The sequence below is a fragment of the Triticum aestivum genome, chromosome 3D (genome assembly GCF_018294505.1).
Source record: "Triticum aestivum cultivar Chinese Spring chromosome 3D, IWGSC CS RefSeq v2.1, whole genome shotgun sequence".
Lineage (NCBI taxonomy): Eukaryota > Viridiplantae > Streptophyta > Magnoliopsida > Poales > Poaceae > Triticum > Triticum aestivum.
Genome location: NC_057802.1, coordinates 313,161,611 through 313,188,858, shown reverse-complemented (window position 1 = coordinate 313,188,858; position 27,248 = coordinate 313,161,611). Strand labels below are relative to the sequence as shown.

Here is a 27,248-nt window from a genome sequence, read left to right as displayed (position 1 = left end):
CTCTCTCTCGTTCTCCTCCCCATAGAGCGCACCCGAGCTGCGCCGCCATGAACGAGCTCGCCCACGCAGCCGCCGTGCCCTCCTCGCCGTCCACCCGTGCACAGGTGGACCGTCGTCGTCCTCCGCGTCATCTACGCGCCACTATTCGCGCTCGGGGGCTCGGGATCGCCGTCGACGCCGTCTTCCCCATCTCTCGATCGCCGACCTCCGCCGCCTCGATTCACTGCACCGAGACCTCCCCGAGCACGCTGCCGTCCCCCTACAGCCTCGCCGTGAGCTTCTCCTCCTCCTCCCCCTCTCCTTTCGCTCTCGCGCGCCTCCTAGCTAGCTCGCCCGCCGTCGCCCGAGCGCGTTGCCGCCGACGAGCTCGGCGCCGTGGCCATGGTCGCCTTCACATGCGGCCGAGCGCCGCATCGTGCTCCTGGGGTTCCCAAGGGCCCAACGCGCGCGTCCGCTGCTCTCGCCAAGCCCCGTAGCCCGATCCCCGCCAACGCCTGTTTCGGCCGTCCGCCCCGCTCGACGCCGTCGTTGTTGCAGCCCGCCCCTGCCTGAGCTAAGGCCGCAGTTGGATGCGCCGCTCCTCCCGCGTTCGAACGAGCCCGGCCTAGCTCGAAACGGCCCCCTGTGGCGCTTTTCCGGCGAAGTCCCGAGCTGCGCCGCCGCGATCTACGTCGCCGGAGCTTCACTGCCGGCCACGCCGACGTGGCTGGCCTGGCCCCACCTCCGGGCCACTACCAGTGGGCCCCACAGGCCCAATTGACTGGGTTGACCCAGTCAACATGCTACTGGACAACCCAGTGTCATTGACATGCGGGCCCCATAGTTTTTAAGTTAATTAAAACGTTTTTAACTAAAATTAATTAGTTAATCTAATTAGTCATTGACATGTGGGGCCCAACCACTAATTAACTCTGTTTAGCTAAATTACACTGCTGTTAGCCCCACTGTCTATGACAGGTGGGACCCAGCTGCCAGGTTTGACCTGAACAGCCGCGGTTGACCTGGTGACCTCAGCTGACATCATGCTGACGTCATATTCCATTTCTGTTATTTTGAATAATTCCAGAAAATACTTTAATCTTTATAAAATCATATAAATTAATCCGTAGCTCGAATGAAAAAGTTTTATACATGAAAGTTGCTCAGAACGACGAGACGAATCCGAATACGCAGCCCGTTCATCCGCCATACATCCCTAACCTATCGAACTCGCAACTTTCCCCCTCCGGTTCATCTGTCCGAAAACGCGAAACACCGGGAATACTTTCCCGGATGTTTCCCCCCTTCGCCGGTATCACCTACTACCGTGATTGGGCACGCCTAGCATCACGCTTTGTCATGTCATGCATTTGTTTGCATTGTATTTATTGTTTCTTCCCCCTCTTCTCTCCGGTAGACTACGAGACCGACGCCGCTACTGGTGCCCCGACCGACTACGCTGTTGACGACCCCTCCTTCTTGCTAGAGCAATCAGGCAAGCCCGCCCTTGATCACCAGATATCGCCTATTCTTCTCTATACTGCTTGCATTAGAGTAGTGTAGCATGTTACTGCTTTCCGTTAATCCTATCCTGATGCATAGCCTGTCATTGTTGCTACAGTTGTTACCCTTACCTGCTATCCTACTGCTTAGTATAGGATGCTAGTGTTCCATCAGTGGCCCTACACTCTTGTCCGTCTGCCATGCTATACTACTGGGCCATGATCACTTCGGGAGGTGATCACGGGTATATACTATATACTTTATATACATGACACATGTGGTGACTAAAGTCGGGTCGGCTCGTTGAGTACTCGCAAGTGATTCTGATGAGGGGGCTGAAAGGACAGGTGGCTCCATCCCGGTAGAGGTGGGCCTGGGTTCCCGACGGCCCCCGACTGTTACTTTGTGGCGGAGCGACAGGGCAGGTTGAGACCACCTAGGAGAGAGGTGGGCCTGGCCCTAGTCGGCGTTCGCGGATACTTAACACGCTTAACGAGATCTTGGTATTTGATCTGAGTCTGGCCATTTGGTCTATACGCACTAACCAACTACGCGGGAACAGTTATGGGCACTCGACATCGTGGTATCAGCCGAAGCCTTCGTGACGTCAGCGACTGAGTGGCGCGCGCCGGATTGGACTGGAACGCCACTAGGCTAGGTCTGCTTCCGACCGCGTTCACAACGTGCAGGTGTGCAATGGGCGATGGGCCCAGACCCCTGCGCCATAGGATTTAGACCGGCGTGCTGACCTCTCTGTTGTGCCTAGGTGGGGCTGCAACGTGTTGATCTTCCGAGGCCGGGCATGACCCAGAAAAGTGTGTCCGGCCAAATGGGATCGAGCGTGTTGGGTTATGTGGTGCACCCCCTGCAGGGAAGTTTATCTATTCGAATAGCCGTGTCCCTCGGTAAAAGGACGACCCGGAGTTGTACCTTGACCTTATGACAACTAGAACCGGATACTTAATAAAACACACCCTTCCAAGTGCCAGATATAACCCGGTGATCGCTCTCTAACAGGGCGACGAGGAGGGGATCCCCGGGTAGGATTATGCTATGCGATGCTACTTGGTGAACTTACCATCTACTCTCTTCTACATGCTGCAAGATGGAGGTGGCCAGAAGCGTAGTCTTCGACAGGATTAGCTATCCCCCTCTTATTCTGGCATTCTGTAGTTCAGACCACCGATATGGCCCTTTACACATATACCCTTGCATATGTAGTGTAGCTCCTTGCTTGCGAGTACTTTGGATGAGTACTCACGGTTGCTTTTCTCCCTCTTTTCCCCTTTCTATACCTGGTTGTTGCAACCAGATGCTGGAGTCCAGGAGCTAGAGATCCCGAGGATGATTCTACATGGAGTTCGGCTTCGAGGAGTAGTTAGGAGGTCCCAGGCAGGAGGCCTTGCCTTTTCGATCGTTGCTACTTTTGTGCTAGCCTTCTTAAGGCAAACTTGTTTAACTTATGTCTGTACTCAGATATTGTTGCTTCTGGTGACTCGTCTATAATCGAGCACTTGTATTCGAGCCCTTGAGGCCCCTGGCTTGTATTATGATGCTTGTATGACTTATTTATGTTTTAGAGTTGTGTTGTGATATCTTCCCATGAGTCCCTGATCTTGACCGTACACATTTGCGTGCATGATTAGTGTACGGTCAAATCGGGGGCGTCACATGTAGTGCACCTTCATAGCCACCCAGTTACGTTGTGAAGTTTGGTACACCCAAAGCATTCCTATGGTATCCGGAGTTGCATAATCTCATGGTCTAAGGAAATGATACTTGGCATTAGAAAAGCTTTAGCAAACGAACTACACGATCTTGTGCTATGCTTAAGATTGGTTCTTGTTCATCACATCATTCTCCCAATGATGTGATCCCGTTATCAATGGCATCCAATGTCCATGGTCTGGAAACCACGACCATCTATTGATCAACGAGCTAGTCAACTAGAGGCTTACTAGGGACATATTACGATCTATGTGTTCACACATGTGTTACGGTTTCCGGTTAATACAATTATAGCATGAACAATAGACAATTATCATGAACAAGGAAATATAATAATAACCAATTTATGGTTGCCTCAAGGGCATATTTCCAACAGTCTCCCACTTGCACTAGAGTCAATAATCTAGTTACATTGTGATGAATCGAACACCCATAGAGTTCTGGTGTTGATCATGTTTTCCTCGTGGAAGAGGTTTAGTCAACGGATCTGCGACATTCAGATCCGTATGCACTTTACAAATATCTATGTCTCCATCTTGAATATATTCACGAATGGAGTTGAAGCGACGCTTGATATGCCTGGTCTTCTTGTGAAACCTGGGCTTCTTGGATCTCGATCGCAGTGATACACATATTCATAATATTGAAGCCAAAAGATGCAAAGTTAATAAAGATAGTGCAACTTATTTGTGGCACTGCCGTTTAGGTCATATTGGTGTAAAGCGCGTGAAGAAACTCCATGCGATGGATTTTGGAATCACTTGATGCTTGCGAACCATGCCTTATGGGCAAGATGACTAAGACTCCGTTCTCCGGAACAATGGAGCGAGCAACTGACTTATTGGAAATAATACATACTGATGTATGCGATCCGATGAGTGTTGAGGCTCGCGGCGGGTATCGTTATTTTCTAACCTTCACAGATGATTTGAGCAGATATGGGTATATCTTCTTGATGAAACATAAGTCTGAAACATTTGAAAAGTTCATATAATTTCAGAGTGAACTAGAAAATCATCGTAACAAGAAAATAAAGTTTCTATGATCTGATCGTGGAGGAGAATATTTGAGTTACGAGTTTGGTCTTCATTTGCGGAATAATTTCGCAACTCATGCCACCTGGAACACCATAGCGTAATGGTGTGTCCGAACATCGTAACCGTACTTTATTAGATATAGTGCAATCTATGATGTCTCTTACCGATTTGCCACTATCGTTTTGGGGTTATGCATTAGAGACAGCTGCATTCACGTTAAATAGGGCACCATCTAAAATCCGTTGAGACGACACTATATGAACTATGGTTTGGCAAGAAACCAAAGTTGTCGTTTCTTAAAATTTGATGCTGCGATGCTTATGTGAAAAAGTTTCAACCTAATAACCTCAAACCCAAAACGGAGAAATGCGTCTTCATAGGATACCCAAAAGAGACTGTTGGGTACACCTTTGCCTATCGGTATGTTACTTGCCCGAGATTCGATCGCCGATATCCCCATACCTCGTTCAATCTCGTTACCGGCAGGTCTCTTTACTCGTTCCATAATGCATGATCCCGTGACCAACTCCTTAGTCACATTGAGCTCATTATGATGATGCATTACCGAGTGGGCCCAGAGATACCTCTCCGTCATACGGAGTGACAAATCCCAGTCTCGATTCGTGCCAACTCAACAGACACTTTCGGAGATACCTGTAGTGCACCTTCATAGCCACCCGGTTACATTGTGAAGTTTGGTACACCCAAAGCATTCCTATGGTATCGGGAGTTGCAATATCTCATGGTCTAAGGAAATGATACTTGACATTAGAAAAACTTTAGCAAACGAACTACACGATCTTGTGCTATGCTTAAGATTGGGTCTTGTCCGTCACATCATTCTCCCAATGATGTGATCCCGTTATCAATGACATCCAATGTCCATGGTCAGGAAACCACGACCATCTATTGATCAACAAGCTAGTCAACTAGAGGCTTACTAGGGACATTTTACGATCTATGTATTCACACATGTATTACGATTTCCGGTTAATACAATTATAGCATGAACAATAGATAATTATCATGAACAAGGAAATATAATAATAACCAATTTATTATTGCCTCTAGGGCATATTTCCAACATCCCTAATATTGGAAGAATGCTTTGTGGGTATCAAACGCCACTTAGTAATTGGGTGATCATAAAGGTGCTCTTTAGGTATATCAGAAGGTACTAGTTGGGTTGCATGGATCAAGACTGGGACTTGTCACTCCATGCGACGGAGAGATATCTCTGGGCCCTCTCGGTGACACAACATCCTAAGTAGCTGATACGTCTCCAACGTAACTATAATTTTTGATTGTTCCATGCTGTTATATTATCATTCTTGGATGTTTTACAATCATTTTATAGCAACTTTATATCATTTTTTTGGGACTAACCTATTGACATAGTGCCCAGTGTCAGTTGTTGTTTTTTGCTTGTTTTTTACTTCGCAGAAAAACAATACAAACGGAGTCCAAATGCAGCGGAACTTTTTGGAGATTTTTTCTGGACTAGAAGACACAATATGGGCCGAAGAAGTACCAGAGGGTTTCCCCGAGTGGGGCATAACCCACCTGGGCGCGCTCGGGGGCCCAGGCGCGCCCTGGTGGGTTGTGCCCACCTCGGTGGCCCCGCACCGCCTCTTTGCTCTATAAATACCCCGAAAATCCAAAAACCCTAGGGGAGTCGACGAAACATAATTCCAGACGCCGCAAGTTCCAGAACCACGAGACCCAATCTAGACACCATAACGGAGGGGTTCATCATCCTCATTGGTGCCTCCCCGATGATGCGTGAGTAGTTCATTGTAGACCTTCGGGTCCGTAGTTAGTAGCGAGATGGCTTCCTCTCTCTCTCTCTCTTGATTCTCAGTACAATGGTCTCTTGGAGATCTATTTGATGCAACTCTTTTTGCGGTGTGTTTGTTGGGATCCGATGAACTTTGAGTTTATGATCAGATCTATTTTATCCATGAAAGTTATTTGAGTATTCTTTTGATCTCTTATATGCATGATTACTTATAGCCTCATATTTCTTCTTTGAATCTTTGATTTAGGTAGCCGACTAGATCGATTTTTCTTGCCACAGGAAGAAGTGCTTTGTGACGGGTTCGATTTTACGGTGCTCAATCCCAGTGACAGAAGGGGACATGACACGTATGTATCATTGCTATTAAGGATAACAAGATGGGGTCTATTCCTACATGAATAGATCTTGTCTACATCATGTCATCGTTCTTATTGCATTACTCAGTTTCTCCATGAACTTAATACACTAGATGCATGCTTGATAGCGGTCGATGTATGGAGTAATAGTAGTAGATGCAGGCAGGAGTCGGTCTACTAATCTTGGACGTGATGCCTGTACAATGATCATTGCCTGGATATCGTCATAATTATTTGTAGTTCTATCAATTGCCCAATAGTAATTTGTTTACCCACCGTATGCTATTTTTCTCGAGAGAAACCACTAGTGAAATCTACGGTACCCGGCTCTATTCTTTATCATATTTGCCTTCGAGATATATTTTTATTCACTTTTATTTTCAGATCTATTATTCCAAAAACCCAAAAATACCTTACTGCACTTTTTCTTTATTTATTTTATTTTGTTTTATCGAGAGATCAATTTATCCAATCTACTACAAATTTATCTATTTTTTTAGCCGGGAGGGATTGACAACCCCTCTTACGCGTCGGGTTGCAAGTATTTGTTCTTTGTGTGCAGGTACCGTTTACATAGTGTTGCGTGATTCTCCTACTAGTTCGATAACCTTGGTTTCATCACTAAGGGAAATACCTACCGTAGCTGTGTTGCATCATCCCTTCCTCTTTGGGGAAATACCGACGTAGTTCAAGCGACATCGGTAGCTTGCAAGCATGTGATTAAAGTGTTTGGTCATGGGGAGATTGTATTATGGAACGAGTAAAGAGAACTTGCCAGCAACGAGATTGAACTAGGTATGGTGATACCGGCGATCGAATCTCGGGCAAGTAACATATCGCCGGACAAAGGGAATTGTATATGGGATTATCTGAATCCTTGACATCGTGGTTCAACCTATGAAATATCTTCGTGGCATATGTGTGAATCATTATGGGCATCCATGGTCCTGCTATTGGTTATTGATCGAAGAGGAGTCTTGATCATGTCCACATATTCTTGAACCCGTAGGGTCACACACTTAATGTTTGGTGTCGCTAGGGTTCGATGAGATAATAAGATGGTTTATCGAATTTTGATTCGGAGTCTCGGATGGGATCCTAGACATCACCAGGAGCTTCGAAATGGTCCGGAGACAAAGAAAACATACATGGAAACTTGGAAAGTAAAAAAGTTTGGGATTTTTCGGTATTGTACGAGGAAGGTTCTAAAAGCTTTCGGAGTGGGGCCCACCTGCGTGGAGGGACCCATAGGGGTGTGGGTAGTGGCCCAAGGTGACACAGCTCTAGTCCATGCGCACCAATCCCCCCTAAAAGGAATATGATCAAATTACGAAGAGATAAGATCAAGATCCTTAGAAAGGAGGGATCACGATTGGTGGGGAAGGAAGGAGGGGATTTCCTTCCCCTCTTTGGTGTGCAGCCCTTACAGGCTAGGAGGAGGGGCCAAGCCTACCCCCATGCCTACAAATACAGGAGGGAGGAGCTTGTCGCGGCACCTCACACCCCGGTTGCTGGCCGCCTCCCTCTCGTTTCATACATCCCTCGTCCACACAGTTCTTAGCGAAGTTGTGCCTGATTTTCACCATACTTCCACCACCACGCCGTTGTGCTACTGGCCTAGATCCCATCCACCTCTCCCTCTTGCTTGCTGGATCAAGAAGAACGAGACGTCACTGAGCCGTATGTATGCATATCTCGGAGGTGCCGTTCGTGCGGTGCTTGATCAGATTGGATCGTGAAGAAAGTACGACTACACCAACCACGTTTGTTAGGACGTGTCCGCTCTCCGTCAACAAGGGTATGTAGAATTTTTCCCGCTCGTTGCTAGCATCTAGTAGATTAGATCTTGTGTGAATTCGTTCTCTCTTAGAAAAACAAATTTGTTTTCCATGCAACAAAAAAATTATTTTCCATGCAACGAATCCCATCAGTTGAATGAGATCAAAGTTAGGATGTACATTAATTTCAAAGGACTATACAATATTGCAAATAAGTTAATTCTAATGTGGTCCTTTAGTCTAGGAAAATTGAGGGTATAGAACAAAAGTTAGCTGGTTACTAGACTCAAAAGGCGGTAACATAATCTTAGTTGAAAAACTTGATAATGTGGTAAAAATTGTTAATGAGGATATAGAAGTACGTAACGATGAGGTTAAACCTGGTTAACGTAAACTTGGAATGATGAGAGAACCCATTAAAAATGGGAGTATTATTAATGTTCTATCTTTGAATAATGAAAAAAGACATGCATAGTATCATGCCTAGCTAAAAGGCATTAAGTAAAGTGCTTGTTGGGAGGCAACCCAATATTTTCTTTCTTGTTTTTTGTGTGTCAATATGATTATTGCTACTGACGTGGTCATATTTATATCTTTGTTTTTAATAATGTGTCAAGAATAGCCTTTGGGATGTTGCAATTGTAAGTTTGTTATAAGTTTTGTGCTGAAACAAAAACGTTTGCCTCTAGTATTTGAATTAATTATTTGATGATCAATTTCTGAATTTTTCACAAAGTACGGTCATATGAGTTCTTTGTTACGTCTTAATTTTTCATAATTTTTAAAGTTACACAAGTATGCATAGTAAGAGCATCTCCAGCCGTTGCCCCCCAGGACACATAAAAATCGCCCCCTGGGGGCGAGCCGGCGATACAATCGGTGCTGGGGCGGTTTTGCGCCCAGTCGTCGCCCCCAGGCGCCGAAATTGGCCCACTTTTCAGCCCCATTTTGGCGAATAAAGGGCCCATATGGGCGAGAATAGGCCCATATTCGGCGTGGTTCGCCGTGTCTCGGCGTTCAATTATCAACACAATTTTTTCTTATCACATATTTCATCACAAAAAAATCAAATACTTCAACAAAATAGTACAACAACAAATAGTTCAATACAAATTATATAGTTCAACAAATAAAAACTCATATTTCATCACACGGCGTCCCCCTTGAGCCTCCATAGGTGCTCAATCAGATCTTTCTGCAGTTGATGATGCACCTGTGGGTCTCGGATCTCGTAACGCATACTGAGATAGGCAGTCCAGGTTGCCGGTAACTGGTGATCAACTTCGGCTAGAGGACCCTGCCTATAGTATGGTTCAGTGTCGAACACTGGGTCTTCTTGCTCGCTCTTGATGATCATGTGGTGCAAGATGACACAACAAGTCATAATCTCCCACGTTTGATCTTTGGAACAGGTCTGAGCGGGGTACCGGACAACAGCAAATCGAGATTGAAGCACACCAAATGCCCGCTCGACATCCTTCCTGCAAGCCTCCTGAATCTTCGCAAACCAGACGTTCTTGCCTCCTGCCACAGGGTTTGAGATCGTCTTCACAAATGCCGACTATCTCGGATAGATGCCATCAGCTAGATAGTACCCCTTGTTGTAGTGCCGCCCATTGATCTCGAAGTTCACCGGAGGAGAATGACCTTCAACAAGCTTGGCAAAGACAGGAGAGCACTGCAGCACGTTGATGTCATTGTGAGTTCCTGGCATACCAAAGAAGGAGTGCCAAATCCAGAGGTCCTGTGTGGCCACCGCCTCAAGTACCACACTGCAACCGCCTTTGGCGCCTTTGTACATCCCCTGCCAAGCAAATGGGCAATTCTTCCATTTCCAATGCATGCAGTCGATGCTTCCAAGCATCCCAGGAAATCCTCTTGCTGTATTCTGTGCTAGGATCAGAGCAATGTCTTCCGCATTGGGTGTTCTCAAGTATTGCGGTCCAAACACTGCCACCACTGCCCGACAGAACTTGTAGAAACACTCTATGCTGGTGGACTCGGCCATGCGCCCATAGTCGTCGAGTGCATCACCGGGAGCTCCGTATGCAAGCATCCTCATCGCTGTCGTGCACTTCTGGATGGAGGTGAATCCAAGGGCGCCGGTGCAATCCATCTTGCACTTGAAGTAGTTGTCGAACTCCCGGATGGAATTCACAATCCTGAAGAAGAGCTTTTGGCTCATCCGATAACGGCGCCGAAATGTTTTCTCGCCGTGAAGTGGAGCATCGGCGAAGTAGTCGGAGTAGAGCATGCAGTAGCCTTCGAGACGATGCCGGTTCTTTGCTTTCACGCCGACCCACCTCGTCGCGGCTTTTCATTGCTCGCCAGCAGCTGGGCGAGGGCGGCGAGCACCATGAGATGCTCTTCTTCCTGGACGTCGGCCTCGGCTTCCTCCTCCAGCAGCGCGGCGAGCACTTCCTCGTCATCCGAGTCTATCGCCGAGGCAGGCAAATCGCCGAACACCTTGCGCCCGGTGGGCGTGTACCCGCCGCTAAACTGCCCCTCCGCGGCCGGAAACGGCGGCCGGAAACGCCCAGCTGCTGTTGGAGGGGCTGCCGCGGTGAAGCTCTGCTATTTTTCCGGCGGGGAATGGCTATCTAGCGGTGAAGGGCGGCGGGCGGCGCCGGGATATAGCTAGTGGCGGTCGAGGGCGCAGGGGTGGGAGGCGAGTCGGGGAAGAAAACCTTGACTTTCCCCTAACGGTGTGGGCCAGCCGCGCTTTTCCCTTGCGCCGGAGCCCCCAATTGCCCCCCAGTGTGCCGGGTTCGGCCTGTGACCGCCGGGCGGAAAAAAGGCCGAACCGGCGATTTTCGGCGTCCTAGGGCCGCGACTGGGGCGTTTTTTTGACGCCGACGCCGAAAAAGTGGCCTGAGGGACCTGTTGGGGGCGCGGCTGGAGATGCTCTAATCACATAACTACGGGCTGTTTTGGTTTTGACGGATTGCGGTTCTAGTTTTTGTCATATACTCAAAGGCCAAGTTCTTTCTAGCCCAATCCAAAATTTTATTTTAAAAGTTTATAGATTCGGCTTCTAGAACGCAGCTTCTTTCCAAAGGCTCAAATAAACCACGAAAGAAATGGCCTGAAGACGTTCGTCAGTTGTTGGGACCCCTGTTCTGCCCTCCATCGCACCCAAACCCGAACTCCCACCCCCAACCCAAAATCAGATAAGCAAAGCAGCGCGACCTCGCGAGCGCCATGATGTCCCCGACGACCGCCGCCGCGGCTACGGCCACGGCCGCCGCCTTCCTCTCCGCGGCGCCTGCCTCCTCATCCTCTACCCACCGCCGGCGTAGCCGTCGCGCTGCTATCTCCGCCTCCCTCTCGTCCGGTAAAACCAACCGCTCTAGTATTCCTTACTCTCCCTCCCCGACATTTCCGCCCCAATCTGACCAGCACCCATCGCATCGCCAGAAGAACCGCTGCTCATACGTGCGGCGAGGGGCGAGGATGGGCTGCCTAGGCCGCCGGCGTGGATGATGCGGCAGGCTGGGCGGTACATGGCGTCGTACCAGGCGCTGTCCAAGCGCCACCCTTCGTTCCGGGAGCGGTCGGAGACCACCGACCTCATCGTCGAAATCACGCTACAGCCGTGGCACGCCTTCGCACCCGACGGCGTCATCCTGTTCTCGGACATACTCACGCCCCTGCCGGCCATCGGGGTGCCGTTCGATATCTCGGAATCCAAGGGGCCGGTGATCCAGTCGCCCGTGCGGACGGAGGAACAGGTCAGGGAGCTCGTTCCCATAGATCTCGATAAGCTCCAGTTCGTTGGGGAGTCGCTCAAGATTCTGCGCAGCGAGGTAACGCCGATACATTTGCGTGCTTAGCTATGAAAGGTTAAAATTGCCGTTGTTTTTTGTTGTAATAAATTAGCATTGGTGGTTTGTGGTGAATTGGTGTTTAGAGACCTTGTATAGGCATCATAGGAATCAAGTAGTGGTGTGGTTTTGCGTTATGAAAATGGTACTGTGGGATGAAATTGTTGGTTACCAATTAGGTGTACGACGAAACCTAGAAATCGTTGCTGAATAGAGCTATTGTACTGCAGTTATCGTGACTCATAGAGGAGGGTCTCATAGGAGAATTGCCAGTGAACTCACAGAAGTTGTCGTGATTCTGTCGGTCCAACAGGTGATGAACATTACGTGTATTTGCTTGCAGCTTGTTTTTATCATTGACTAAAGTGATTTCAAACAATGGCTGCATGGTTGACATCAAGCTCACAGTGTAGAGTCAGTAAAACCAAAACTGATGGTGTAATTTGGTAGCTTCGGGACTATTTCTGCCTCTATGCCTGACTGCTAGCTGATATAAATCTCAGAAAGAAATAGTGATATGTAACGTGTGGATGACAAAAAACTGATACATTCTGGTTAGCCGGCGTATACTCCACAGTTCACAACGTTGGGAATGTAAACTGGAGGCTGCAAAAGAAAGGAGACTGTGGAACTTGTTGGGTTTCCAAGCATTTGGATGTTAGTGGGCAGGCTTATGCCGATGCCTTTTTGGCATTCTAAACATTGATTATGTATACTATAGCTATTACCACATGCTCTCCTCTTTTACATGCTTTGAAATAAATGATGATGCTAATGCTTGTTTCAATTCTCTGGTCCAATTCAAAATTTAAATCTTCCAGCAGCTTGTAGTCAAACATGAGTATGATGATATTTGTATATTACTCCCTCCGTTCCTAAATAAGTCTTTTTAGAGATTTCAAGATGGACTACATACAGATGTATATAGACATACTTTAGAGTGTAGATTCACTCATTTTGCTCCATATTGGAATCTCTAAAAAGACTTATATTTAGAAACGGAGGGAGTACAAACTAAGATCATCATATCTTACTTGATTTTTGTTTTCAGCGTTCTAATGTTTATTGTTATACACTCATCGCATAGTATTCTCATCAGCACTAATAAGCTTTATAAGTAGCCCTTTATATAAAGAATTGAACTAAATCTGCTTTATCTATGCACTTGCACTGGATTTTCTTCTGACACTCATGCGCCTCTGTTTCCACTACCTGCTAGATTGATGGAGAAGCTGCTTTGCTAGGATTCGTGGGGGCCCCATGGACAATTGCAACTTATGTTGTTGAAGGAGGGATGACCAACACTTACACAAATATAAAGCGCATGTGCCACACAGCACCAAATGTCTTGAGGGGCCTTCTCTCTCACCTCGCAGAAGCTATATCTGACTACATCATTTACCAAGTAAACTCTGGTGCTCAGTGTATACAGATATTTGATTCATGGGGTGGGCAACTTCCACCTCATGTATGGGAGCAATGGTCAAAACCATATATCAGACAGGTACCTGTTCCTTCCTTTCTCTCGCTCTTATCTATTTCCTTATGACATGGTGGATGGTGTGTCTACTGTCGACCAGGTTGGAGCTGCACTGTATAATAGAGCATTAATGATTGTCAGTGTTATGTTCCCAAGTTCAACATGTATTGTAAAATATCTTTCGTTGTGTTTATACTCAAATACTTCTTATATGATGTGCTTCTTTAAACTCTTTGTAACTGCTGGTATACTGTACCCACTTTATGAAACTGTACGGTTATGATTGCAAGTTCTTCTATAATCCGATAAGGAACACACAACGAGCATGCAAGAATCAATACAAACAGTCGGAAACCATGTTCATGTCAGCAACATGTTCTTATATGCATGCATTTGGATACTGTATTGTGCTATACTTGACTTTACATATCTGCAAGGAGGTAAAACGCCATTGGCGCATACCGATGACTTATTTTGGTCATAAATGGTGATTTCTTTTGAGCCCTATCACTTTAAAATGAATATCTAATGCAACCTAAAGAGTTCAATTTAAACCTTCGAGTACATAGTTTGTAAGGTTAGCAAAAGTTAAAAGAGTTCTGTTGATTATGTTCTTTTGATCTTTATGAAACTATTTCATTGGCAGATTGTGGCCAAGATTAAGACAGAATGCCCTCACATACCACTTGTGCTGTATATAAATGGAAATGGAGGCTTGCTCGAGCGCATGAAGGACATAGGAGTTGATGTTATTGGGCTTGACTGGACAGTGGATATGGCAGATGGAAGGAGGCGCGTTGGTGATGGAATTAGTGTACAAGGGAATGTGGACCCAGCATATCTATTTTCCCCATTACCAGTATTGACTCATGAAATTCATAGGTTAGTCAATACTTCATCGTGCACTTATTTTATGTTAGTATTAGTTTTTATATAAATACACACCGAACAGTTTATCAGTGAGGCCTACAAACTTCTTTATTTGTTTTATATGTTCTGTCATCAGTTATTCATATTAAGTCTTCACTCATCAACCAGTGGCTGTGCAAGGAATTCAAGCATGTGATGTCAATTTAAATTTGTGATGTCAAATACATTAGTGTCTACAAATTTATACTATCTTTTGCATAAATTTTACTAGTGCTTAAGGGTTTTGCAAAAATGCTGTGTGGTCAATTCTCCACACAGCTTGAAGTAGGCTTCGCTACTGTCATTGACCCTATGTTGTATGGCCTGTTAAGGCCTTCTTAGTTCATCTCAGTGCAACTGTGCCACTTGTGCAACTGATTTCATTTCTGATTCCTTCAATTTCGTACCAAGTAAGCTATTTGTATTTTGCAGTGTTCCATCTTTAAATGTCTTCCAACTTCTGGTTGTAAAAGAATAAATAGATTATCACATCACATGATCACAGGGTGTTTCATTCTCTTTTGGCAGGGATACATTAGCTTTAACTTCTAAGTGCTGCAATTTTAGGGGGTTTGTATTATGTCATAGGACTTTGTATCAGTTGATGATCTAACTGGGTTGCACAATTCACTCACTATTTTCAAAATACATTTGTAGGTATTGCTAATGATTGTTTCCCCTCATGTTATACTATGTAGGGTTGTGAAAGCAGCTGGTCCGAAAGGTCATATACTTAACCTGGGCCATGGTGTTCTTCAAAAAACACCAGAAGAAGCCGTGGCACATTTCTTTGATGTCACAAGGAGCTTGAGATATGACACTCTTTTCCAGGGTCATCTTACTGAAGAATTGCAACCTGTTGCTTGATGATGGCCAGTAGCCTTGCCATATTTTTTTTTTGGTCTTACTGTTCTCAGCTCAACACCTTCTACATTATTACTTATTAGAGTTCATTCCCTTTTGCTGGAGCTGTTCCTTGTAGAGACACCATGGCCAAATCAACTCAATTTTGTTCATTATGCATCTGTGTATTTCAGTCATTCATCTACTCAGCAAAGAAAAGGCGTGCCTCCTTCTTTTAGAAGGGAGCTGGAGTTTATTCAAGTGGGTTGTTCAACCCTTTCTTTTTATTCCTTGCATTGGTTATCATTCCAGCTTAGAACGAACATGTTGCAGGTATTGCAGTCTTATACCTTGTCCTCTTTTGCGTATGTTAATGAGCAACTGAGCATCATGTTTTAGGTGCCATGATCTGGTCTGGTACCAATATTTTAGGTGCCAGTTGGGTGCCATGACCTACCAGGCTGCAGTGCTTTAAATTGAATCAGTGCCACCCATTTCGGAAATTATTTGTTGCAGTGGGAGGTTAGCCCATGTGCTGACCTGCTGTCTACTAGGTTTTAACATTTCTGTATTGCTCGTTTTGGTCAACTCTCTGGGTGAAAATGGATGGTGCAGCAATAAATGTTACCACCCTTCAGAAAGAAAAAACTGCGGCACTTGCCTTATTAATAAACGCGGCATCGAATTGAGGTCCTCTGTTTTCTTAACTCCACTTGCTCATCTGTTATTTGAACAACATTGTTTCCTATGCACTGGATCATATATATCCCTTTAACGCTTATAAACTGGTACTGTACCTTCTATCATGTCTTGTGCTTATGATGTTACTGAACTATACCACTATTGATGATGGTGCTGAGTCTTAGGTTTTCTCTCTTTTCTTCTGCCTTAACGCAGTTGAAATGTAAAATGTGGTCCTAAGTAACTTATTGCGAGATCTGTATGTTGTCTGAAGTTTGTGAATGCAAATGAATGGATCTGCTTACCTGGTAGGGTAACTTGAGTAAGAAATGTAAAGTGTCAGCAACTTTTTAATGTCTTGATCAATCAGACATGAGTGCCTTTACTGACACAGCACAATGGACTGTATGATGCTTAGTACTCGAGTGGGGCATTGGTCTGCTCTAATATATCCGTTCATCACTGTAGAAGCTTTCCAACCTTGCATTAGCAGCACTTTTCTCCGCGCAATACAGTACAAAAAATGATCTCGGTTCAATGATGGATGGCGCGTAGTGTAATAAAGTTTCCATTTTCTGTAAGTGGTAGCGTATGACTGAATTGATGAGTTGATTGTTTTATGCTACATGATGTAGACATCTCTTTGGATTTATTGTTGTTTTGGGAGTGCAATGATTAAATCGTTTGTTTGCTTGATTGCAAAGCGAGATGATCGGATTTCTCGGCATGTGACCAGAGGATTACTATGTCAGCAGATCTGATATATATCTTATAGGTCATGACATTCCCTAGCTTTGATTGAACTGCCAGGTTAGAGAAAAAAAGAAGGCAAGCAAAGTGAAATTTCAGCAGCCCTGTACGGCTGACACAATGCCTCTTTGTATGCACACTCACTCGGGCCATGTCCAATCCATGAACTGAAGAGGTTGTAGGCGTGGCTTTCTCTCTTATCTCGTTGGTTTTATCTTTTAAGCTCTTCTCTCTTTTGACAGATATAGCCCATATATACTTTTTTTGCGGTAGGGGATGTTAGTGCAAAACATCGGTCATTTGTGAACACGCAAATAGGCAAATTGCAGATTATTTCTCTCAAGGTAGCATTCCAAATTGCTTGTGATCATAGTTCTCGGTTTAGCAACTTCTATTCATTATTTACCATGAAAGCAGTTAAACCTGACGAAACTACTAGGACTCAATTTACGGTTGATTTACTGTGGTACGGAGCGCTTGTGTCATAATATGTTGTAGAAAATTAGCCACGAAAATATGCAAGTGCAAGTCATACATACAAAGACTATAATAGGTAAAAAAAAGGGTTAGACCAAGCTACTTGTCTGGCGGGTTAGTATGATTAAGAGAGAAGCAAGCTTTTGGATCAACTGCTAATTCTATCCAACGGGGCATAACAGAACCACTGAAACTTTTTAAGTGTCTACAATGTTGGACTTTGTCAAACGGGAAAAGAGTCCAAGCTTGTAGTAACTTTGTTATAGCGTGCACACATGGTTGGTGAGAGTTGGTGCTTGGTAGAATATACTCCCTCTGTAAACTAATATAAGAGCATTTAGATTACTAAAGTAGTGTTCTAAACACTCTTATATTAGTTTACGGAGGGAGTACCATTTTTTTCCTCATGCTTCACTCTTACTGTTTTTCATCTGAATGATGATATGTGGTCCCATCTTTTCTTTCCATGTGAGGGTGATCCCACATATAAATTAGGAATCTTATAGCATTAGTACACAATGTGTGTTGAAAGTTGAAACAAACATTAAGATATAAATGTCGAAATTGCTATGCTAGGCCGACCATGATTATAAAGCCTTGATTAGACCTATTGATTAACATTTTTGTTTATGTCCCAAGTTTAAAATACTTTTCTAGCTTTTGTTTTTTACATTGCGACAAAGATACATCAATTCATAATTGTAGTGCGCGGATGGCAGCTAGAAGATTATATTCATGTTATGAATTTTACAATTTCTGGTAATCCTAGTATTCACAACGATGGGGTTTATAAGTTAGGCACGGGTTTTTAGGTCTTGAATTTGACTAGGAAAACATGTATTATATTTATATATGTATTTTTTTGTTTTTTACGAATATATATATGTATGTATGTATAAGTCAGGCGCGGGTTGTCAAATGAAGTTTCTAACCATATAATTTTTGGTATGCTATAAATGTTTTATTAGTCCAATCAAAGACCTAAAAACCTATGCCCAAGACTTACAAATTCGACTGGAGGGAGTAGCAGGTATGAGGCAAGAGGAGGAAAGTGGTGGGAATCTTTAACACCTCTGATTTCAAAGAAAATGTAAAACCCACACAAATCTTGGAATCATTTTCTTCCGTAATAATATCATACTAACTTTTTAAGGTATGTCCCCTGCGAAACAAGTCTTTTTTCGGATATTAATGTCAACAAGTCATGTGTGCCAAATGCAGGAGTCTTTTTGGATCCCTCTTGGAATCCAAAAGTCATGAACATTCTCGATACCAAACGGATGTGTCTAGACAACTTTCTTTTGAATACACTTTTTTCTGAAAAGGAGGCAAAAACTTTGTCTCGTCTCATTAATTAAGAAGAGCTTACAAGTTACAAAGGCGTCTGATAATAGTCGGAGACAACAAGACTACTCGCGCGGCATCACATATCTCAAATGCTTAGGTCTCGCCAAACCCCAAAGATTGGCCCCTACCTTTACCCTACCAGCGATTATGGTTGACATTGAGGAAACTCCTCTAGAAGTCTAGCATTTCTCTCATTCCAAGTTACCCATGAGACTAGAATAAGGAATGATGCCATGCCCTTCCCTCCTTACCGTTGACGATGATCATGGAAGGCCACCAATCTTTGGCGGAGTTGAAGTTACTCCAAGCGTCGATGTCGATGTGCATCAACTCAAGCTAAGCTTTTACCTCATTCCAAATGCGATTCGAATATCTACATTTGAATAGGATGCGTGTCGCGGATTCCGACTTTCTTTTACATAATTGACATAATGCACAATTTGTTCATCCTCTTCATTGAAGTCGATTTGCCGTCCAAACACGATCTTGAATGTTGAGCCATGCAAAAAAAATGCATTGAAGATGCCCAATTGCTCCACACCGTCGATTTCATTTGTGAAGCAGCTAATGCTCAAGTTGAGCAGAGTAGGCCGAGGAAGCCGAGTATTCCTCAAATGGTGCTTCCAACAGATCTCGCCCTCAATCGCCTCATGAAGGCTGGACCAAAGCTCGTAGAACTCCAATATGTGATGGACCGAGAGGCTGAAGGTAACATTCCTGCAATTGGCCCATCAATCATTCTCCAAGGCCCTTTGAACAATTTGTTTTTTTAGCTTAGAAATTGCAAAGATTGATGGTGTCATGTCCTTAGGCTTGCGAAGGGTTCCTTCATGCCATTACCAACAGTGATGGTGGTACACTCACAGAAAAGATTCCTATCGGTCTCGTCGCAAGGTTGCCCAAGACCCACCCAAGCACGCTCCGGACCCTTACAAGCAAGCCACTACCAGCGAAGGGGCAAATCTCTCACGAACTTCTCCGTCTCCAGAATGCCAAGCATACCCATAGCCTTCGGCTTGTAAACAAAGGTCCATTTAATTTTACATTTTTCCGCGAGTCACTCGATCTGCACCCCACAAGAAGGCATGCTGAAGCTTAATAATTGAGTTCAATGTTCCTTTGGGCACCATGAGAGACCTGGGACGGTAAATGACTTGTGAAGCGATAAACAAACGAATCCAAGTGCTTCTCCCTGCTATCATAATGTATTTGCCCATACCACACATGATCTTCCTGCGTGATCTTGTCAAGAAGGTATTGGAAGTCCATGGCACCGAGAGGAGGAGGTCAAGGTACCGAATAGGAAAATGGGCATGCACTGTCGGGAAAGCATCAAGAATGACATATGGATCAACGTTCGAACATCTAATCTGGGCTACCACGCTCTTTTGCACATTCGTAACTAGGCCGGTTACGTCACAAAGCTCTGGAGGATGCTCAGAAGCATGTCAATGTCTTCCTTCAGAGGTGCCAAGAAAAATGACTGCATCGTCAACATATAAGGAGGTGCGAAGGTACGCACTCATGCGATAATCTGGGTAGATCTCCACGTGCTGTTACCATATCTAAAATCTCCTGAAGCGGGTCAATAGCAAGGACGAACAACAATGGCGATAGTGGGTCACCCTATCGAAGACCCCTACCAGAATAGGATCACCGGAGACACCATTGAGAACTCCTCAGGAAGTAGAAGTGCGCCAAAGAGCCGCCAGCATACACTACTGGAATTAGCTTATTTGTCGTCTGTTGGCTGGCAGCAAAGAAGGTCTTTGTCGTCCGCTTATAGAAAACGGATGACAAAGAACTAGCCGATGGCAAAGAAGGTCTTTGCCGTCCGCTAGCGGCGGACGGCAAAGAATCTTTGATGTCAGCTGGCGGACGGCAAAGAGAGAGGTGGGCCCCACTAACGAGCTGCATAGAAAAAACCTAACGGTCCCCCTCTTTGTCATCTGCTAGCAGACGGCAAAGAGAAAAAAAGCGGACGACAAAGGATGGCTGATGGCAAAGAGTTGGCCTAACTAACGGGCCGAGCCCCACCCCAGTCGCCCCTCTCTCTCTCTCTGTTTCTCTCGTCCTCTCTCCCCGACGACCCGCCGCCGCCCCCTTGCCCCGTCGCCCCTCGCTCCGTCGCCCCTCGCTCCGTCGCCCCGCACCCCTCCCCTGCGGCGCCCCGACCTCCACCACGCCGCCACTGCCACCTTGCCCAGCCGCCGCCGCCCCTTGCCCCGTCGCCCCTCGCCCCATCGCCCGTCGCCCCGCACCCCTCCCCTGCGGCGCCCCGACCTCCACCACGCCGCCACTGCCACCTTGCCAGCCGCCGCCGCCCCCTTGCTCCGTCGCCCCTCGCCCCGTCGCCCGTCGCCCCGCACCCCTCCCCTGCGGCGCCCCGACCTCCACCGCGCCGTCGCCGCCCCCTCGCCCAGCCGCCCCGCCCCCTCCCCTGCGTCGCCCCCCGCCCCGTCCTGCCACGGCTGTCCGGCCTCCCCCTCCACCGGGTCGCCGCCTCCTCCAGCGGCTGCCCTCCCATCCACCGGTCGCCCCGCGCCTCCTCCACCGGCGATCCCCTGCAGGTGAGTTCTCCCCCCTTTTTAGTTTAGTTTTTTAGTTTCTTTTAGTTTAGTTTAGTTTCTGTTTTAGTTTTAGTTTTAGTTTAGTTTTAGTTTCAGTTTAGTTTTAGTTTAGTTTAGTTTAGTTTATTTTAGATTAGTTTTAGTTTTAGTTTAGAAGAAGAAGAATAGTAGAAGGAGGAGGAGGAGGGAGGAAGAGGAGGAGGATGAGGAGGAGGAGGAGGAGGAGGGAGGGGACCACACCCCGACACCCTGACACCACGCCAGATTTAGGTTTAGATAATTAGAAGAAGAAGAAAATTGAAAAAAAGAAGAATAAGTAGAAGAAGAGGAAAAAGGGAAAAAGGAAGAGGGTTGCCGAGGGGATAGATGGTGGAGCCAGGGGTTCGTCGGTGTCGATAGAACCCTAAATAGAAAATATCGTCGGTGCGAGATACATATGGTCCTCGGTGTCGAACACTACATCCACGTCCCACAAGTGACGCCGACGTCCGGCGTCCCAAAGCAACTGTTCCCGGCGTCGATGGCGATCGAACACCATCGCGAATTTGCCTGGCAGCCTCTGCGATGACGATCAAAAGGCAAGTGTTGAAACTTGAAACACCCAAACTGACTCAAGTCGGTTTGGTTGTTTGAAATTTCAAAACTTGGCTTTAATCCTCATCGCAGAGGCTCCTAGACAAATTCGCGAAGGTGTTCGACCGTCATCGGCCACCAGAACTATTGTTGCGGGACGCCGGGCGCCGGCTTCACTTGTGGGATGTGGATCTAGTGTTCAACGCCGACCGCCTCATGTAACTTGCACCGATGGTAGTTGCTATTTAGTTTACCCGGGGACGAGCAGGTTAGGGGGTTCCTCGGTATCGATGGTACCCTAAATTGCATGTATCGTCAGTGCGAGGTACATGTGGCCGTCGGTGTCAAATACTTCATCCATGTCCCACAAGTGACACAGGGGTCCTGCGTCCAGCAGCAACAGTTCTCGGCGTCGATGGCGGTCGAACACCATTGCGAATTTGTCTGGCAGCCTCAGAGATGACGATTGAAAGCTAAGTGTTGAAACTTGAAACACCCAAACTAACTCAAGTCGGTTTGGTTGTTTGAAATTTCAAAACTTGGCTTTAATCCTCATCGCAGAGGCTGCCAGGCAAATTCGCCAAGGTGTTCGACCGTGATCGGCCACCAGAACTATTGTTGCGGGACGCTGGGCACCGGCTTCACTTGTGGGATGTGGATCTAGTGTTCAACGCCGACCGCGTCATGTAACTTGCACCGATGGTAGTCGCTATTTAGTTTACCCGGGGACGAGCGGGTTAGGTGGTCGCTATGTTACTCATCTTTGGATTTAAATGTGCAGTTATTTCGTCGCTGCGAGGGTCTAGTGTTCGACGAGCTCCGCCCCTGCGTTCGTTGGTGAGCACAAATGACATCTCCTCCTCCCCCCTTCATTTGCTCTGTTCCGGTCTTCGTGCCGATGAAACTTGCTAGCTATAGGTGTCAATCATCAGTATGCGTAACCACTATGCGTCTCCCGTTCGAAAGGGTTACATCTATAAATATGCATGCATTTGCATATTTATAATTGTGATTCTTTCAAATTGTCCAACGTTATCCATGGACAGCCCGAGTATGTATAGATTGGGTTCGTTTTCCCATATGCTCTGCTCCGGATCCGATGCAGAATTTCGTCAGTGCCTCCCTGTTGTTCTTCGGGTACACATCCTCTCTGCTTATTGCCGGGACGTGTATCAGGAGAACAGCGGGGAGGTGCTGCCGAAATTTTGCGTCGGCTCCGGAGTAGAGCATGGGAAGACGATCCCAATCTACACATACTCGGGTGGGATTAGGACCTATCTTTACCTATTAGCGTGTAGGTTGCATGGACGTAATAAAACTGACAAACTCCATAAACTGATGGATATGGTTTGCTTAATTATGTATATATTTCTTGTGTGTCCAGTAGGAAGTCAATATGAGTGATCGTGCGTGGATATACACCGGTTACACTAGTCAGGAAGTTTGGACCGAGGAATGGTTAACAAAAACCAAGGGGTTTGTTAGAGCCGCATTTGCAAATGGCCAGGAATTAAGCTGGTGCCCCTGTGCCCGTTGCGACAACTATAAAAAGAGGGACGAGCTTGAAATGAGTAATGACCTGCAGAAGTTTGGTTTTACACTTGGTTACACGGTCTGGACATTACATGGTGAGTCTGCCCAACGTGCTAGAGCCGAGGTGGTTCGTCGTTGCACCGACGAGCATGGTACCGGGACCGCAGACATGGTGCAAGACTTTGACGATGATCGGGACTCGGACGAGGAGATGGAGGAATCTTCAAAGGCCTTCACTGAAATGTTGGAGTCCTCAAAACGTCCTCTCCACAAGCACACTGAGCTTTGTCGAGTCGCCGTCAGCATAGATGGGTTCAGTGTGTTTGGTCAGATGGCAACCCCATACAGCTGTTGGCCCGTGTTTGTCATTCCACTCAATCTCCCCCCCGGGCAGATTATGCAAAGAAAGAACATTTTCCTGACGTTGATAATTCTAGGGCCCAACTATCGGGGGAAGAATATGAATGTGTACATGCAGCTGTTTAAGGACGAATTGCAAGAAGCTTGGGATAATGGGTTCAAGACATACGACGCCTTTAGCAAAGAGAACTTCATAATGCGTGCCTGGTACATGTACTCGACGCATGACTTGTCGGCGTATCCGTTATTCATTGGCTGGTGTGTGCATGGAAGGTTCCCGTGCCCCACATGCAAGGGAGCTCTTGAGTTTCGTTGGCTGACGGCAGGGCAAAAGTATAGTTGCTTCGACTTGCATAGACCGTTTCTACATCCTCGCCATAAGTTCAGGAAAGACAAGAAGAATTTCATCAAAGGTAGAGTTGTCAAACACTCTGCACCACCTGCATTGACAGGCCAACAGACCCTAGATCGGTTAAACACTCTCAAGCCAGATCCAGAGCGTCCAGGGTATTTCAAGGGGTATAATAAGGAACACGCCTGGACTCACAAGACATGCTTCTGGGATCTGCCTTACTTCAAAACCTCCTTTGCCCACACAACATCGACGTGATGCACACTGAAAAGAATATCGCTGAAGCCATTTTTGGTACATTGTTCGGCATAAAGGGGAAATCAAAGGATAATACTAAGGCTAGAGTCGATCAAGAGGAGCTATGTGATAGACCGTTACAAAACATGAAAGAACCGAAACGAAAGGGGAACTGGACGAAGCGAAAGGCATGGTTCAATCTTGGAAGGCCAGCTATGAAGGAAATTATTTTGTGGGTGAAAATGCAGTTGATGTTCCCCGATGGGTATGCAGCAAATCTAAAGAGGGGAGTGAGTCTTAAATTTTTTAAAATATTTGGTCTAAAAAGTCATGATTGGCACATATGGATTGAGCGGATAATGCCGGTGATGTTGCGTGGCTTCATCCCTGAGGATGAATGGCTAGTACCGGCAGAGCTGAGCTATTTCTTCCGTGTTATTTGTGCGAAAGAACTATCGCCTGGCCTCATAGAAGAAATGGAACAGTTGGTGCCGGAGTTGATCTGCAAGTTAGAGATGATCTTTCCGTCAAGCTTCTTTAATCCAATGCAACACTTGATTTTGCATCTCCCGACCAAGGCACGATTGGGGGGGGCCCTTGCAAAATCGTTGGTGCTACTCAACTAAGAGGATGCAGAAGACGCTTCGAGCAAAATGTAAAAATAAACATAGAATAGAAGCATCGATGGCCGAGGCATTCATCACTGAGGAGGCGGCAAACTTCGTGACAGCACACTACGAAGCCAAAAATCGTCATTTGCATAATCCGAAGCCTCGGTACAATGCTGACGACCCTGAAAAGGGTCAATCCAACCTCAGCCTATTCAAAGGGAATCTCGCACCAGCCAGTGGTTGGAAACCAGTATCATTGGATGTTGAAGAATGGTGGACCATTTCGCTGTATCTCTTCAACAACCTAACAGAAGTGCGGCCGTACATCGAGTAAGATCTCGGTACATTGTTTTGCAACTTCTAATTCCTTTGAATTGCTCTTATTCCTGGATATTTGATGCAGTCGATACGTCGGCATATTCTCGTATGGAGCAGTGATCCAAAAGGATTCCGTCGAAGAGTATGAGCTTCTGGCAAAGCAAGGTGCCGAATATCCCGGTTTCATCTCTTGGTTCAAAAAAAGGTAATTTCCATTAGGCCCTTTCATTTCTTTGGCTAATTTGCGACTAATGCAACAATCCTTTCGTATTAAACTTGTAGGCTAATTCAGAGATTATGGATGCCGAATTGAGACAAGTAGCTAATGGTTTTGACTATAAAATCCGTTCATTTGACAAATACGACATCAACGGGTATCGCTTTCGTACCTATGGCAAAGAGCTATCTATGGCCGACTGAAAGTCTACAAATTGTTGTGTCTCTGCTATCGGCGAAGGAGGTATCGAGTATTATGGAAGAGTTGAAGCAATTTATGAACTTCAATTCTATGGTGAAAACCCATCAAACGTCGTAGTCTTCAGATGTTATTGGTTCTAGCCGAGGGAGACTAGAAGGACTCATGAACATATAGGGCTAGTCGAAATCAAACAAAGCACCCATTTGGATGTTCCTGATGTCTATATTACGGCTCAACAGGCAACCCAAGTTTTCTATCTACCGTGGGCCTGTCAAAGTGATCCAAATCTCAATGGTAGGGATGTCGTTTATGAAGTGCCGCCACATGTTAGACCACCTCCCCCCAATGAAGAGGATTATGAACCTCACATTAACCAAGACACATATGACGAAGGAGAATTCTTCCAAGAAACACGTCTTTCCAAAAAACGTTTCAAGAACCGCTCTACTCCACCCCAGAACATTGAAGTAGACAACGATAGTGAATCCGACTTCACCCCTGAGCTGGAACAAGAAGAGCCGGAAGAAGAAGTTACTGCTACAGATGACCTGTCAATGCTTGAACGATTACGTAAAGGTGGCCTTCCACATGATGATGCATTTATTAATGATGATGATGAGCACGTCATTGCCGATAGTGATGATGATGATGGATTTATTAATGATGATGATGAGCACGTCATTACCGATAGTGATTATTAGGTATTCAAATTTTTATGATGTACTTGATTTATATAGTTATTTGTATGATTGTATGATTTATATAGTTGGTATGTATAATTTTCTTACTTTGTATGATTGTTTCTTATACATAGTGCCATGGTCTTGATGTCCGTCCCCGTCGGCCCTCGCCCGCTTTATGATTCGGATGTGGTAAATTCTCTTTCATAACTATTTGTTGCATTTCGCATTTATGACAATTATGGCCATCAAGTTGACATAGAGATATTTTAATCTAGAAGGTATGTGAACCGGAATTTGAAACTGACCCTCCTGTCGGGAAGTTAAATTTAGTTGAAAAAGAAAATGAGTATTTGAAAGAAAAAATTAAAAGAATTGAAGAATAGAAGATGACATTGGAGTTGTATGTTGCCGATGTCATCGATGATCACAAGATGAAGATGAATGCAATGTGCTTGAAGATGGATGCAATGCGCCTGAAGCTTAAGAAGATTAGAAAATATGCCATTGACAATGAGGCTTGGTATCATTATGCCGTTAGATCAATTGTTACCTTATTTGTGATCTTCCTCACATTTGTTGTGATAAGGGTAAGTTTTCTCTAGTGTTTTGCTTTACAAATGGATACTTAGCTTATTTTCCTCCTAAATGGCATAATTACCTAAGTAGATAAAAATGAGCTATACTTAGCTTATTCAGTTCATTTATGACATACTTAGCATACTTAGGTCAAAAATGTCATGATAATCTTTGTTACCTCCAAAATGATATAGACTTACCTTATTTTCCTCGAAAATGACATAATAACCTTACTAAGATTCAAAATGACCTATTTACCTAGCTTAGCTCTAAAATGACCTACACTTAACATTTTTACCTAGCTTAGCAATAAAATGGCATTTTTATCTACCTTAGTTAGAAGAAGAAGAAGATAAAGAAGAGGAGAGGAGAAAAAGAAAGAGAAGAAAAAAAAATCTTCTTCTTCTTCTTCTTCTTCTTCTTCTTTTAACTAGTCTTCTTCTTCTTCTTTTCTAACTTTCATCTTTCCCAATTTGCAGATTTGCTTTACATGAGGAAGCTTGGATTCATGGAGTGTACTATTCTTC

The 27,248-nt window shown here is 45.4% G+C and overlaps 1 protein-coding gene across 1 annotated transcript; it reads left to right on the top strand.

Annotated features, from left to right (window-relative positions):
- Nucleotides 1-11,261: 11,261 nt before the first annotated feature.
- LOC123078601 (uroporphyrinogen decarboxylase 1, chloroplastic) lies at nt 11,262-15,496 on the top strand. Its single transcript, XM_044501160.1, has 5 exons — nt 11,262-11,513; nt 11,597-11,985; nt 13,223-13,507; nt 14,130-14,365; nt 15,091-15,496. Exons 1-5 carry the CDS (start codon nt 11,381-11,383, stop codon nt 15,257-15,259), a joined length of 1,212 nt encoding a protein of 403 aa, XP_044357095.1. The 5' UTR covers nt 11,262-11,380; the 3' UTR covers nt 15,260-15,496.
- Nucleotides 15,497-27,248: the final 11,752 nt, after the last annotated feature.

What these genes read in the sequence shown, in the direction of transcription:
- LOC123078601 (XM_044501160.1), top strand. Translation starts at nt 11,381, where the DNA reads ATGATGTCCCCGACGACCGCCGCCGCGGCTACGGCCACGGCCGCCGCC. An exon ending in CTCCGCCTCCCTCTCGTCCG is followed by an intron (nt 11,514 to 11,596) that starts GTAAAACCAACC and finishes TCGCATCGCCAG; the next exon opens with AAGAACCGCTGCTCATACGT. An exon ending in CAAAACCATATATCAGACAG is followed by an intron (nt 13,508 to 14,129) that starts GTACCTGTTCCT and finishes TTTCATTGGCAG; the next exon opens with ATTGTGGCCAAGATTAAGAC.